General features: G+C 35.6%; 1 protein-coding gene across 2 annotated transcripts; it reads left to right on the top strand.

Moving 5' to 3' along the window:
* Positions 1 to 1,598: 1,598 nt before the first annotated feature.
* pde9ab (phosphodiesterase 9ab) lies at positions 1,599 to 12,886 on the top strand. 2 transcript variants are annotated; one of them, XM_039661773.2, is made up of 20 exons: positions 1,599 to 1,834; positions 2,005 to 2,125; positions 3,755 to 3,825; positions 4,288 to 4,365; positions 4,460 to 4,503; positions 4,604 to 4,658; positions 4,744 to 4,814; positions 4,899 to 4,986; positions 5,069 to 5,150; positions 5,246 to 5,320; positions 6,426 to 6,512; positions 6,591 to 6,695; positions 6,787 to 6,869; positions 9,208 to 9,364; positions 9,823 to 9,936; positions 10,013 to 10,117; positions 11,618 to 11,746; positions 11,832 to 11,927; positions 12,025 to 12,094; positions 12,368 to 12,886. In XM_039661773.2, exons 2-19 carry the CDS (start codon positions 2,057 to 2,059, stop codon positions 12,073 to 12,075), a joined length of 1,560 nt encoding a protein of 519 aa, XP_039517707.2. In that variant the 5' UTR covers positions 1,599 to 1,834; positions 2,005 to 2,056; the 3' UTR covers positions 12,076 to 12,094; positions 12,368 to 12,886. The 2 variants fall into 2 exon arrangements, with proteins under 2 accessions (XP_039517707.2, XP_039517708.2); XM_039661774.2 differs by having other exon boundaries at positions 1,976 to 2,125.
* The last annotated feature ends 3,453 nt before the right edge of the window (positions 12,887 to 16,339 follow it).

Raw genomic sequence — 16,339 nt, 5'->3', positions numbered from 1 at the left:
CAGCCAATCTCCAATAATGGCAGTGGTTCCTCTTAACTGTCACTAGCCCGTATATGGGCAACCTAAATTTACTTCACTATATTACTATTAAATCCTAATATAGTCATGGCAAACTATATATCGTTGGAAAGATCTAACTAGATACTCCTAAATAGATATTTTAGCGCTGTTTTTTTCTTACAAATTATGAATGAACAGTAATATATGAATTTATGACAAGAGTGCGCCTCAAAAAAATCGACGTCATTACAGGAGTTTCAGACCATTGTCACAAGTCGACGCACACACTTTTAATAATTGAAACTTTGGTATTTAGTGCTAAAAGTTCATAATAAAACATAATTAGTATTTGTCAATAAAAAAAGCTAAAATTATATTTTAAAAAGTAAGATAAGAAGTCCTTTAAAAGTATAATATATAATATATGTTATTATGACATATTTTAGTTGTTATCATAAATTGGGCATCATTTGAAAGCTTACGAACTCCGAATTCATCCGGTGAAACCCGTTTTGAAATTGGACGTTGTGTTACCATAGAAACGGTATTTTTTATTAGGCCCCTCTGCTGGGCATCATCTTTCATAATAATTATTATCAAAACCTTTTCTAATCTTGACAAAACACATATTGTCAGAAAGGTCTGAGTCTCAAAGTTCCATATTTAGTGACAGAAGTGATATTTGGATAGAAATTTATTAATTTGTTATGGCAGAATTCATACAATTCAATGAAATACAATGGCACCCGGTGGCTATATTTGGTATAACGCCTAAACAAAATCTCATGGGAACTTCAATTTTTATGATATCAACTTTAAATTTGGAACACAACTTGGTTAGATATATAGCTTTAATTTTAAAGTAATTTTATAGTAAAAAAATATTTTGTAAAATATTTATTTTATATTAAAAAGTATATATTAAATAAAGTATATTTGTTTACTGTAAATTATAACTTCCATAACTTTTTCACTTCAGTAATAATCTGCTGATTGTTTTCTTTAAAACAAGACCAAACTTAGGTCTATATTCCAAAGCATTCTTGAATTACAACCATTTAAGTTTGTATAGTGCATTTTAAATGGATAGTTCACTTTGAAATTGATTTTTGATGTTTTAGCTTACCTCAAGGGCATTCAAGATGTATGTGTCTTTGTTTCCACAGTATTTTCAATTTTGACATTTTTCGGTCAAACCGTTGTTGTCTGTCAGTCATGTAATGCAGGTTTAAGGGGTCCACCTCAAAGAGCATGCACAGAGAACATGATTTAATGACTCGGAAATGTAAGTACACACTGATGGCCTAAGACACGAAACGAGCAGTTTGTGTGAGAAAACGAACAGTATTTATACACTATTTATATACTGAAGAGGCAATGGATTTTGACCACCCTTTCAATTACAATGTACTGACATCATTTAAAAAAAAAAACTGTTATTAGGTACATTACTTATAATGTTCCTGTTGTATTTCAAAACACTTTTGCTGCTATTGAGGTAAGATTAGGGACAGGTTTGCTGGTATGGTTCGGTTTGTGGTACACATAGTTAAAGACAGTATTGTAAAGTGGGACTTAAAATTGTGTCTATATGTTTGGGTAGATATTGCATGTGTCATGAAAAGGAGCAGTGTGGGATACGTGTGTCGCCTAAGCAGTAGATGACATGGAGTACATAGTCAGCTCCGAGCTGTAACAGTTCCTTGGCAACCCTGGAGAGCAGGGGAGTGAGTGATAGTCTACTTAAAAAGCAGAGCTGTGACTCCGCCGCGTCCAACAGCTCCATCAGCATCTCTGAGTGAGCGGCTGCAGGAAACTGATGGCACATGTTGAGGTAGGGCAACAGCTTGTATTTATGCGCTGGCAAATATTCTGCAAATGCCTGTTCTAGTGCCATGAATCCACTTTATATCCTATGAAATCAGCTGATAGCATGCAACTGAGTTGATTTTAATGTTCAAATGTTGTTTTGAAGTTTTTCGTTTTTTCTCTGCTTCGGAGAAGGAGGTTACTATAGATTGTGTCTGTTGCTAAACCATCATCACCATCAGAGGTCATGGGGTCGAGTTCCTCATCGTATGCCCCTAAAACTGTTTATCTGGATGTGGACGGTAAGGTGCAAAGGGTGAGTCTCAAGATTTTCAACAGCAAGGATTAAGATTCTATTAAAATGAGATGCATTATAATTGCTAATTTTATGGTCATTGTATGTGAGGTCAAAAGGTATTTGGAGGCACACATAAAAATATGTGAATGTCATTGTATTAGATTATACTTTGCAATAAGGTTTCATTTAACATTCGTTAACATGAATAATGCTAAACAATACTTTTGTACTATTTATTAATATTAGTTTATTTAAATGCATATTAAAAGAAAAAGTTGTATCTGTTAACATTAGTTAATGCACTGTGAAATAACGTGAACAAACAATGAACAATTGTAGCTGTCTAACATAAAAAAAAAATACTTTAAAATATATTTCCCAAAGTGGTAACACCTTATAATATGTTGCAGCAATAAAGTAACATTAGTTTTTATAAAATATTGTTCATATATTGTAGTCTACATTGTTAATATATACTGTAGACTAAACAAACAGTGAGTTTTTCATTCATTGTCACTGTAATTAACCAACTTATAGTTTAATTAACACTGTACAGATTTAATGCTTTGTTAACAACTTATTAACAGTAGTTCTCACTTTAGATTAGGTTTGTGTAAATCTAATTCCGGTTTAGAATATTTTATTTTTTTTCCTACATGTAAATTATGTGGTTTTGTTTTATAAATACATTGTATACTTTTTTCTTGATTTACCCCGAAAGAATGGAAGTGAAATGTGACAACATGCCCCATGGGGCACATTGTAACATGGCCGCTTAAAACGCTATCTGATCTAATAAAAATATATATATATATATATATATATACAAGTCAAAGCAAAATATTTTCTTAATAAAATGCAATTTTTAACCCTGTCATATAAAATAATGCCATTTTTTGTAATTAAAAATAAACTAATTTTTGAGTTTGACAACAAACAGACGGGAAAACACAGCTGTACAGCATAGTTCAAAACAAAATAATAATGAATCATTTCTGAACATCGACTCTCAGTCTTTATTTACATTTTTCTCATGTTTTCTCAATAGAGTTCATAAAAGTATAGATTATAATAGGATATTTCGAATACATAGTAACGCAGTGTTACGACATAGCTACCCCAACTGCACAACTGGGGTGTGTTCTGCTAGTTAGCGAAGCAATAAAGAACTTTATCAACTGTTAAACAACAGATTGGAGATTTTAAATGAACTAAAAAAAATCGAGATGAAAAATTTAATTAGGTAAGAAATGTACTTTTGCTATGGTTAAATGTTTTACAGAAAATGATTTTGGTGCATTTTTTTATCTAGTGTTGAAATGACTAGTTAGTAAATACATCATGCTGGCATGTGTGCAAGTATTTAAAACAAGTGTTACAACTGCCGCGTTACGTTGTGTCCTGCGCTCCCCTATAAATATAAGCAATTTGAATATATTTTAAAATGTAATTTATTCCCGAAATGGCAAAGCTGAATGTTCAGCATCATTAGCCTACTCTAGTCCTCATTGTCACTTTTTTTAAATGCAAATTATATATCATCACTTCACTGCTAACATGACTGATGGGGTTAGTAACTTAATTCCCAATAATGTTTGTTCTTTGATTCTTCTACATTTTGCTTAGGCCTAATTCTTATGTCTTCAGGTGATTTTTAGTCGACACTGTAGTCCATGTGACATTAAGGAGCTCCTTTGTTCATCATCCAATATCGCCAGGTCAGTATCATGTATCACTGCTGTCATTTTCTGACTCAGTATTTTTTTTTCACCACCATGTTAACATTACATGTTAACAGTGTTCGGATCATTTTCTTTTTCCCCGAAAATGATAGTTAATGTTATCACATTGGACTAAAACGTATTGACTTTGCCCACACAGGGTAACGACGTCCCAAAAATCGTAGGATAATCTTTGTACTTTTTGGGGACTTTTTTACCTTGCTTCACCTTTTTGTTCCCGCTCAAAAATAAATGGTATAATCACCAAATTTTGGATTCAACATTTTAGTTTCTCAACATTTTTAATGGGAGACAAGACAAAAAATACTTAGCAAGCATACTTGTTGTTGTTGTTGTTGTTGTTGTTGTTGTTGTTGTTGTTGTTGTTGTAATTTCCATTTTTAGTGCATATTATTGTCCCAAAAGTGACTGGACTTTGTTGTGCTCATGTCTCTTCAGACACACAGCTATACTTCTGATCGACTCAGAAGGAGCGTTGATATCTATTGACCCTACCATGCCTGCAAACACTCCAAAGTAAGAATTCAAAATTGGGATAATGCTGACATTAATGAATACTATAAATCATATAAAAAGCAATTTGTGTTTTACTTTCTTTGTTTGTTTCAAGCAACTTATATAAGGTTATGCCCCATTCCACAAATCAAGGAGGAGGTTGAAAAAAGTTTTACTCTTGAAATTTTACATATATTTCTAAAAAAAAAAATGGATTGGCATACACTAAAAATACGCACCTTTTTATTCCCTTTAAAAGAGAAGGAAGACATGTTCCAGAACGTCCTGTCACAAATGGCTGAGCAGTTCAGCAGGTAAGACATGTTGTATTCCATGTAAATGCTATGATGATTCATATCAGTGTATGAAATTACAACACTAATATGACAACATTTTCAGGGCTTTCAGGATCAATGAGCTGAAGACTGAAGTAACCAACAGGATGGCCATGCTGGAGAAGAAGGTGGAACGTGAGTGATTCTCTGCAATCTCTGTGTTGTTTATCCGGATGGTCTCTCTAACCGGATGTTGTAAACTAATTGTCTTTGTAACAGTGGAGGGACTGAAAGTGGTGGAAATTGAGAAGTGTAAGAACGATCTGAAGAAATTAAGAGATGAAATGACCTCTAGAGGAGGAGTAAGGTATGGACGCCTACTTTTTTTTATTTCATTTCATTTCAGTAATTCCATTAGGGTTTGTTATTTATTTATCTCTTGCAACCAGAGGGAACTGCAATTGCAAATACAACTTTACTGACGATGGGAAGAAACTGTCTCCCAGACGAGATGTCCCAAACTACCCAAAGGTAAAAACAAACAAAATAAATAAATAAATACCATTTTTATAGTGCAACCGTGTGAAATCAGTGTAATGATGTTTCATTGTTGTGTGTTTGCACAGTACACACTTTCTCAGGAAACCATAGAGGCCCTGAAAAAGCCCACCTTTGATGTATGGCATTGGGAACACAATGAGGTCTGTCATCTTTTTTTGGTGTTAAAGGGATAGTTCACTTTGAAATTAATTTTTGAGATGTTTTAGCTTACCTCAAGGGCATCCAAGATGTAGGTGTCTTTTGTTTCCGCAGTAGTTTCAATTGTGATATTTTTAGGTCAAACCGTTCTAATGCAGGTCTATGGTCACCACCTCAAAGAGCAAGCACAGAGAAGTCCAAATTAAACATGATTTAATGTCTCGTAAATGTAAGTACACATTGATGGCCTAAGACACGAAACGAGCGGTTTGTGTGAGAAAACGAACAGTATTTATCAGTATTTATTGTTTTTACCTCTTGTAACCACAGCCACGTCCAAGTGATGTGAGGGCGCGAGCGCTTCAGTCTGCGCAACCGCTGGAAAGCCCCGGAAGTGACCTCTCGGATTATCATTCACTGTGAAGAGCTAAACATATTTAGATATACAGGAAATTGCAATGGAAGACGATATCAATATATATACAGACAACGTTGTTGTTTTTTCCGCAACCGCGCGAGAGATCACACCGAAGCGCCCGTGCCTTCAGATCACTTGGACGTGGCTGTGGTTACAAGAGGTAAAAACGATATAAATACTGTGTTTTCTCACACAAACCGCTCGTTTTGAGTCTTAGACCATCAATGTGTACTATATTTATGATTTGGACTTCTCTGTGCATGCTCTTTGAGGTGGTGACCATAGACCTGCATTATATGACTGATAGACCCGAACGGTTTGACCTAAAAATCTCAAAATTGGATGCCCTTGAGGTAAGCTAATACAAACCAAAAATTAATGTCAAAGTGAACTATCCATTTAAGATACCTTAATAAACATAGTTGTGAAAGTGTACTCTTCTTAAGTGCACTTTTATTGAATTAGTATTATCTGCAATTACAGTTTTAGATCAGAAGGACACTGCACATGCTTATTAGGTGCACATGTACTTATTAGGGAGCACAAGGGTGCTTTCTAGTAAAAACAACTGAGATATAAATGAGATTTAATTTGTAATTTGTCATAGTCTGTAATCAAAATGAAGTTTGTGGTTATCAGCATTCACATACGCCTACAGGAGTGATTGTTTGTTAATTGGCTGTTTACAGATGCTTAGCTGTCTGGAATATATGTATCATGACCTCGGGCTGGTTAAGGAATTTAACATGAACCCCATAACTCTCAAAAGATGGCTGGTAAGATGAGCTTTCTGTGACCTGTGTATTAACTGAAGCAGGCCTCAAAACTCATGCTGTGTCTCTACTCAATCGAAGCTTGCGATTCAAGAAAACTACCGCGACAACCCTTTCCACAACTTCCGGCACTGTTTTTGCGTGAGCCAGATGATGTATGGAATGATCCATCTGTGTAACCTTAAGGTGAGGTCATGGTGACACATGTATCTGTCCTATAGAGACAGTGCTTGTGTGTGTTTGTCACATCAACATGCTACTTGTTTTTGTTCTCAAGGAGAGGCTGACTATGACAGACATGTGTATTTTGGTGACCGCAGCAGTGTGTCATGACCTGGACCACCCGGGATACAACAACACGTATGTCAAGCTCTGCAGAGAACAATGCCACTGACAACACTGTGTATTTTGCCAACTGTAAAAAAACACTTTTTGGATTTTAGTTAACTAAACTTAATTTACTGTGTTTGATCAATTGATTTGTCCAATGTATGTAAGTTAAACCTAAAAAAGCCCATGTAAAAAATACATGAACATGTGCTGGGGAGTAACTGATTGCATGTCATCTGGATTAGGTAATCAGATAAAAAAAAAATAAGTATTTAATTATTAAAATACGAGCCCGTTCTCATCCCAAAGCGCCATATAAGACGCTTTTGCAAAAGCGTAAATATCCAACGCACATGGCACCCTTTAACGTGAAATGAGACGCAGATATATTTGGGCAGAAGGCGCCCCCTAGTGGTCTAACCCTTACCCTACACCATACCTAAACTTAACCATTAACCGAAGCGTCTCATTAGACGTTAAAGGGTGCCATGTGCGTTGGATATTTACGCTTTTGCAAAAGCGTCCTATATGGCGCTTTGGGATGAGAACGCGTTGAAAATACTCATAATCAGTCTACAGTTAGGCCTACCTTTTTACCGATTACATGTTATTCTCATGGCAGTAAATTATTGATTGATTATTCCTACTTCAGCCACTAGTCACGTGCTTGTCACTGAAATCTACGACCCAGACTATATTTTCTTTCTCTTTGTATTTTTAGATCAATATAGTACAAGATTATCATATTCAAATCAATGTGATAATTACAAAAGTAATCTAAAAGTAATCAAAAAGTAGTCAGATTTCACTACCTTAAATGTGCAATGTACTGTAATGTGATTAAACTATTAAATACAATATTTGTAATGTAATTTGGAATCAGTAACTGAATACAATTTGTAAGTAATTTGTAACCCAGCGCTGCATATATATACGTGATGAGTTAAGATTTTTACAGTGTAATGGGAACGTTACTTTTCTCTAAATGACCCAGACAGCTTTTAAACCTTTCAAATGAGAAATCATTTTAGTTTTAAGATGTGTTTTCTCAACTTTGAAACATTGCATATCTAATTAGCTCTTGTCAAACACATTAATTATTATTTCAATTATCCCTAAGTGAGTAATTTAACCATGCATTATGTCTTTGGAAGGCTTTGTCTTTGAAATTTATGTCATTTCATATTTATATGCAATGCAGGGATTCCCCAAATATTTAGTCAGCTGAACCTTTGACATAAAATCTCAGGGGGTATATGAAGTAGATATATTAAGTTAATAAGTTAGGTCAGTAATAAAATTAAGTCAATAATAATATAATAAATAAATAATGAAATTAAGTTCACGGCTCTATAATGATGGTTAATGGTCACATGACATGCAGGTAAACAAATAAAATATATTTTAGTATATATTTAGTGAGCGTTTTATTCTGATTGTTATTGTTTTTGAATTATTTTATTCAAAAAAATTTACTTAATAGCTTTTCATTAAACTCACCAACTCCCTGCAGTTCAATCATGCACTGTTGATAACAAAAAATGGACTATATTTTCTTTCTTTTTGTATTTTTAGATCAATATAGTACAAGATTATCATATTCAAATGTGATAATTACAAAAGTAATCTAAAAGTAATCAAAAGTAGTCAGATTACATTACTTTAAATGTGCAAAGTAATGTGATTAAACTACTAAATACAATATTTGTCATGTAATTTGGAATCAGTAACTGATCAGTATATATATATATATATATATATATGAAGAGTTCAGATGCAAAAGCCTCTAAACGCCATTTGACATTTTCTTCTTTAATGATGATTTTTATGAAACTTGTATATTTAAGTTCAGTAATTTCACTTAAATGGCAATGATAATTACCTATTAATTGTTATTTAAGTGAAATTACTGAACTTAAATATACAAGTTTGCTAAAAATTATCATTAAAGAAGAAAATTTCAAATGGCATTTAGAGGCTTTTGCATCTGAACTCTTCATATATATATATATATATATATGGTGACTTAAGATTTTTACTGTGTAATGGGAACGTTACTTTTCTCTGAATGTTTTGAAACAAGTAGCATTTAAAAAACGTTTGTTAAACTAAACATTTAGGTAAAAATGTTCCATGAACAATGTATAAATAATGTTTTTGTGCTAGCATTTTTAAAGACCAGTTAACTTTGACCTATTGTCTTATTATCGTCACTGGAGTACATTTGTTCATAACTTTGAGAACGCCTCGCCACAACGTTAGCTAAAGTTCTGAGACCATTCCCAGTTAGCTTGGTAGTTTAATCTGTTTATTTTATTTATACAGTAGGAAGTAATCAAAGTTTTGCTCTCTATGGTTCTGCAATCAGGTATCAGATTAATGCTCGCACTGAGCTGGCTGTGCGCTATAATGACATCTCTCCACTGGAGAACCATCATTGTGCTGTGGCCTTCCAGATCCTCTCCATGCCCGAGTGCAACATATTCGCCAATATAGAGCCTGACTCCTTCAAACAGTTACGACAGGTACCTCTAGTCCCACACACACAGACACACACACATCATGTTGCAGATGAAGTTTCTATCCAAAGGAAGGTTGTTTTTTCATAGCTTCATGAAACCAGATACGCCACTATTCAAAAGTTTAGTAAGATTTTCGGTTACACTTTATTTCAATGGTCCAGTTTAGACATTCTACTAACTAACTTTCCAACCATGTCAACTAACTCTCATTAGTACTAGTAGACTGTTTGGTTATGGTTATGTATTTGGGTTCAGTTAATAAAGATCTTCAGTAGTTCCATAAAGAACCTTTAACATTCATAAAACATTTCCATTGCAAAAAAATGTTCTTCAGAATATGAATGTTCTTTACGAAATGGATCTTTTGGAAACAGCGTTTGGAACCTTTATTTTAAAGAGTTTAGTCAAAATCCTGCTGACCGTTTTAAACAATCCTGGATGTATTTTTGTGTGTGCTGTAGGCGATCATTACTCTTATTCTGGCGACGGATATGGCCAGGCACGGAGAGATACTGGACTCCTTCAAACAGAAAGTGGATAACTTTGACTTTTCGAATGAGGAGCATATTAAATGCGTATGTGTTTCTTGCTATTATGATTTAAATCGCTTTGTTGTACTTGTTGGCTCGACTCAATTCTATGTCTTTCCAGCTGAAGATGGTTTTGATCAAGTGTTGTGACATCTCCAACGAGGTTAGACCCACTGAGGTGGCCGAGCCATGGGTGGACTGTCTCCTGGAGGAGTACTTCATGCAGGTATCTTTTTAATGCGAGCCGTTTCATGCAAGTGCTTTGAAAACTAATGTGGTCAAACAACCCAATCACACTTAATGCGTCTCTATAGTACATATTGTGTTTATCCTGCAATTTATACACGAAAGTGAGTTTTTACGTCCATATGATACGCATGACACGGGTAGGTTTAGTAGTGGTGTCGGGCGCGTGTTTATTACACGTTTCGGTAGGATTAGTGGTGTGGGCTACGTGTGTATTACACGCAATAAAGTGCGCAGTGATGGGGAAGTTACTTTTAAAAAGTAGTGTAACTCATTACTCGTTACTTCTAATAAAAAAGTAATCCGTTACTTTATAGTTACCACATATGGAAAGTAACTTTTTACGTTACTCGTTACTTTTACATTACTTTTATGTTGTACTCTGGACAGAACCCAATATCTGTTCCTAAATGTGTAGGCCTACATAAAGTTCTACTATGCAATGCCATATATAATGCCATAAATGCATAATGCATTTATCCAAATTTTGAATATTTATGAAGAAATGCCCGTTAAGGGATAGTAATATCCCCGTTAATGGATAGTAATTTTAAAGAAAGCCCCCAAGATAGACCAAAGCTCCCTGTTAGCACCCCCAAAAATAATTTCTAGAAGCAATTATATTCAGGCTGTATTCTATGGAGGTCCTGATCCGCATGGTTCACAGACATGAAAAATATATGGAAAACTTGAAATGTCTTTAAACGAAACAGTTCAAAACGAAAAGAAATGGGTTACTCTGATTATGTAATCCCTTCTAGGCGATCACTGTCAAATCTGTCAAATGACGGAGATCTCTGTCAAATCTGACCCTTGGAAAAGTAACGTTGCGTCGAATTGAAAAAGGAATTACGTTTCGCTACCAAATTTTTCAGTAGTAACGTGTTACACTACTTTTTTACCTGAAAGAGTAGTTAGGTTACTGTAACGCGTTAGACACGACACTGAAAGTGCGTATCAAATGCATGCGAAAACTACGTATCATATGCACGTAAAAAGTCATTTTTTTATAATTCTTTTATTAAGGATTTTATGTTAACTAAAAGCATAAAAAAATTTATCCATTAATTGAAATAAAATAAACAAGCATTGTTAAAATCAGCATATTGGATTGTTTTCTGAAGGATCATGTGACACTAGAGACTGGAGTAATGATGCTGAAAATTCTGCTTTGAAATCACAGGAATAAATTACATTTTTAAATATATTAAAATACAAAACAGTTATTTTAAATTGTAATAATATTTCACAATATTACTGTTTTTTATCAAATAAATGCAGCCTTGGTGAGAATAAGAGACTTCTTTTTAAAAACAAAAAATCTTTTTTCCATTTATGATATATATACTTTAAAACACAAAGTGTGTGTGTGTATATATACATTTTTTTTTTCATACAACATTCTGACTATATCCGATTTATTTTAGCAGATTTTTGGGCCTCATTATACAGTAGTTTGCTTTTTGGTTTGCTTTGGCAGAGTGACAGAGAAAAGTCAGAAGGTCTTCCTGTGGCTCCGTTTATGGATCGTGAAAAAGTTACCAAACCAACGGCGCAAATTGGCTTCATTAAATTCGTCCTCATCCCAATGTTTGAGACTGTCATGAAGGTTTGCACAGCAATTATACCCACTGACATTGGACCTGGAACTTTGAACTGAAATGATATAACATGGAGACTGTGTCTGTGTTCAGCTCTTTCCACAGATTGAGGAGATCATGGTTCAACCTTTGAGAGACTCCCGTGATCACTATGAAGAGCTCAAGCAGATAGATGACGCCATGTCGGAGGTAACAAGAACACATAGAGGAAGTCCTAAAGCTTTATAAACAGCCTTCAGAATGCAAATCAGATGAACTATTACTTTGCCTTTGCATGATGCATCAGGTACAGAAGAAGAAAACAGAGAGCATGTCTTTGGGTGGAAAGAAGAAATAGGCAATCTGCTTCTTTAATGGTATGCAGGACAAACTTTCAATCTCGCCATTTATTAAAACAGAAAATTGCCTTTCTTGCATCAGATTTCTGCGTAACTTCATTGGATACGGATATAAACTCAAACATGAAAATTCTGTCATCATTTACACATTGATTTACCCTCATGGTGTCCCAAACCATAATTTTGTTTTATCTGGAACACACACACACAAAAATAATCTGAAAAGTGTTTAAACTGTTTTTGTCCACTGTTTGCATGACTTTTTGCCTCACTATCCCATTCTCTTTGCAGTGATCTCAGGCTGATCCAGCTCCCAGTTTCCTGAAACTGAGGTTTTGAACTGTTTGGGCTCTCCAAGCACCCTATTTCTGAAGGAAAGTGTTGGGCCCCCTTCTATTGAGACATCAAGAATGTCCAGAAAAGGCAGTCGCCTGTTGTAGTGAGGGAGTCAAAATGGCGCATTCTGTTGATTTTGGTGATCTAATTATTCTTCACAGATATGTTACTTTGCACTATTTAAATGAAGTGCTTGACCCTCAAATATTGATGTATTTTCACAGGCTAGACTAAAATAAACCCCTTTCAGAAGGTGCAGTCAAGATTTGTAACTTGAAGATGCTTGATCAGATAATGGCATTAAATGACAACGCAAAAATTGATTTGTACTTTGGTACTTATTGTTTTAGTGAATTTTGCAGGAACTGACTTCACCGAAGCCATTATAATTACCTCAGGAAAACATGTTAATCATTGTTCCAACAGAATGAACACATTTCAAATCAATAAAATAAACATTAACCTTGAAACTCGTCTAAATTGGTGTTGTGCTTTTTTTTGTTTTGTTTTTTTTTTGATGGGAATGTAAAAATATTCAGCATTCAAACATATGAATATATAATAGCTAACTATTAAAAATGAATTTCTTGATGAGCATCTTAAAAAAGAACTGAATCGGTGAAAAAAAGTGAGGTGCATGTTTCAAGAAAGGGCTTTACTACTATGCCTGTTTAAAGACAGGTGTTTTTGAGGGCTGCAGGTGCAAGAGACACGTCTGTTGCTCTCTGTCCTGACTGGATCTGGATGTGACAGTTATTAGCTAGAGCTATTCACAGGTTTACAGCTTTACTTAAAGCCCCCCTGTAGTCAATATAAATGTGTCCCTCATTTAAAATTTTAAACTCATCTTTGAATACCAAAATGACATATTTAAGAAAACGTTTCCTGTGAAAAAAATGTCTTCATATCTAAAAATAGCTTGAACATAACTCTACACCCTTGCTTCATTTAATATATATATGTGGATGAATATGCTAATTAGCATGACTGGTTACAAAGTTGTTCAAACCGTGTTTTTGAAACTGTCTTTAGTTCACTGCAGGTTTAAACAACATTTAAAGCTTGATTTTCAACACAGGGGGACTATAAATGCTTCTGTTATTGCCCAGCAGAAGATTTGGAAGTAATTAAATACATTTCACATACTGTACAGTGTACAGTACACATGATGATGTTTCCTATGACCTTGAAAATCAAACAAGAAATGCCATTAAATATATAAGACATGTCAAAGTTGATTAGACCTGATTATACAAAAGGGTTTTTAGACCTTAAAGGTGCAATACCTAAGATTTAGATGCCGCTAGAGGGCGCTACATTCAAAACAACAACAACGGCTTTGCTTGATGACGCCGTGGAGGAACGCGGAATGATGGGAACTGTTGTTTTCAACTCCACCGTGGATAAATCAATCAGACGGGAATCGAAAATTAGTTGTCATGGATGAGGTAAAGTTCGATTTCTATAAACGTTGCGTTTAATGACATGCTTGTTTTTCATTAAACTGAAATAACCGTGCAAGAAAAGTCAGGTTTAAAAGTAAATTAGTTATCACAGATGTTACTGTACGAGTCACTGGACGAAGCTATGGTGGAGAGGGTTTGAAGGGGCAGGTCTCTTGCAAGGAGTTGACGTGGTTGGCCCTCCTTGGTAACTTTATAAAAATAAAAAATCAATTTAATGTCAGTTATCCCAACCTGCAAGAATTCATTTCCGGGAGGTATATTTCGATAACAAGATTGTGGGGGTGGGAGGGAAGGCTAACTTTCGCGTTCGCGAGGCACAAACGCAAAGTCTCTCCCTCTGTACAGTGCACGCGCAGCGCGCTGTATGTTATGCGCGCAGTATGTCTCGCTCTAACATTATATCCCGGGAGATTTGAACTAATTTGCGGGCATCAGGGAAACGCTATCAATATGCGGGAGATCCGGGAGACTTGGGATGTCTGCAATCAATGTACATTTGACACATCTTTTCATGTCGTGTAAGTATTCAACCACAGCTACAGTTTCACAAAATTAACGTTAAGGGGGTCGCACACCGGACGAGAAGCTGCAGCGCCGCGTTGCACCACATAATTATTCGAACACATTATTATCTATAAGTGTACACATACCGGCGGCGCCATTCGGCGTCTGTCCGCGGCGCCCAGCAACGTTTCAGGACCGTGTTCAAAACCCTGCTGCGCCACAGAGCGCCATTTACATAGTTTTATATAAAATTTTAATTATTTTTGCCTCAAACCGTTGCTAATGGATCCTGACTTTGCCCTATGCTGCAATATCTATGCATTTAGTTTTGCAGTCATTTACAGAAATCAGCTGCTTGAATGACAATTACTGATTATTATTAGATTTTTCACGTGAGATTCTCAATTCATTCTGTGAACGGATGATCTGAGGTAAAGTTTTCAGAATGCAGACTCAGCAACGATTGTATTTAATTGTACAGTACAATAACATAGAACAGACATTATCTTCCTTTTCTGTCATTAAACATAACAATATTGCTGGCCATACACTGATGAGAAAGTGCGCGTCCGGTGTTCGATAACGTTACTGGAGTTGTCCTAAACGTGACGCGGCGCTTCTCGTCCGGTGTGCGACCCCCTTTACAGCCAACAGTTCACATTCCGAGAATAAATGAAAAGAAGTGCTCCATTCCATAACAAATGCGCGAAACAAGCTGACGTTTGATAGACGCTAACGCACAACTACAACTACCGCATTTGTCCAGGACTACACGTAGTAAGAGCGGAAACCGAGGTAAGCGAATATGACGCGATTGACTCGCGACTCCCAGCTCACCCCTGCTGACACGTGCCGTTTCCTTGGTTAAAATCTCAATTTTCTCGCGATTTAAACATTGTTTGAAACATTTGGAATATTGTGAGTTATCATCTTTACTAAATATATAACACTGGCCTTGTGATTTTGGGATATTTTAATGCAAAAATCTTAGGTATTGCACCTTTAACTACTGTAGTTACAAAACCATCAGAAATATCGGTCCCACTTTAAGTGCCTTTGACTGTAGGCTATTTAGGCTAATAAGATTTTAAAGGCACACTATGCAAGAATTGTACCATAATATAACAGCGTCAACGTCATTTTGATGGTAAACAAACTCAAAGTAGGGCGAATCATCCTGGTGGTAACGCATTGGGAGGGGTTAGGATGGACGGACGCAGCTGGAAAAACCAGGGCAAGTTTGAGAGGAGAAGTTTTGTTTGAGTTCTTCAATGGTCTAGTGGTAGACAAGCGTGTCAGATGTAACAGGTTCTACATTTTTTCTCTCTCATCAAAACTGAATGTTCATCAGTGGTTACAGTCTATATCAAGCAGGGACATGTTTTTGTGCATTTTATTTAGTGATTTCACCAGAGTGAATAGAGAGTCTCCACAACTGCGACAGATTGAAGAGCGCGTCTGAGTGAAGACTCAGCGCCACAAGAGACACTAGCTATGTATCCATGTCACTGACAGCAGCGGACACGAGCACTCAGCTTAAGTTGGTAATTATGGTAAATACCAAAAACTGACATGGAAAATACACATGAACACCCCCTCATGTGGTATTTTACACTGGGCAACTCGTAGAATATTTTGATGGACGAGTTATTGCCGAGATGAGATATCCTTTGACCTTTTCAAAATGGCGGAGTGCATCGCAAGAGTCGTGAATGGGAAGCATTGTGCACAACTAAACGTTTTTTGCTACTGTTGGAAGATAGTTTTTGTAGCCTATACAATATGTGTCATTAACAATTGTAATATAATGTGTTAACACTCAGTGTCAGTTTTAAAAATAGCATTATGGTTTGGTGGTGTTACTGTTACCTACCCAGAGCAGATGCTAGCTAACGTTAGCAGTTAATAGAAGCCTCCTAGTAATGAGCAACACATTCTCATCCCAAAAAGTCATATA

This window comes from Pimephales promelas, chromosome 4, assembly GCF_988280905.1.
Source record: "Pimephales promelas chromosome 4, fPimPro1.hap1.1, whole genome shotgun sequence".
Taxonomy (NCBI): domain Eukaryota; kingdom Metazoa; phylum Chordata; class Actinopteri; order Cypriniformes; family Leuciscidae; genus Pimephales; species Pimephales promelas.
Note: the sequence above shows the minus strand (reverse complement) of the source record. Positions and strands in the feature narration are given on the sequence as shown.

Excerpts from the sequence above, each read along its gene's own strand:
- pde9ab (XM_039661773.2), top strand. The coding sequence starts at position 2,057 with ATGGGGTCGAGTTCCTCATCGTATGCCCCTAAAACTGTTTATCTGGAT. Across the intron at positions 3,826-4,287 it reads TCATCATCCAATATCGCCAG|ACACACAGCTATACTTCTGA; the intron begins GTCAGTATCATG and ends ATGTCTCTTCAG. Across the intron at positions 9,937-10,012 it reads ATGAGGAGCATATTAAATGC|CTGAAGATGGTTTTGATCAA; the intron begins GTATGTGTTTCT and ends ATGTCTTTCCAG.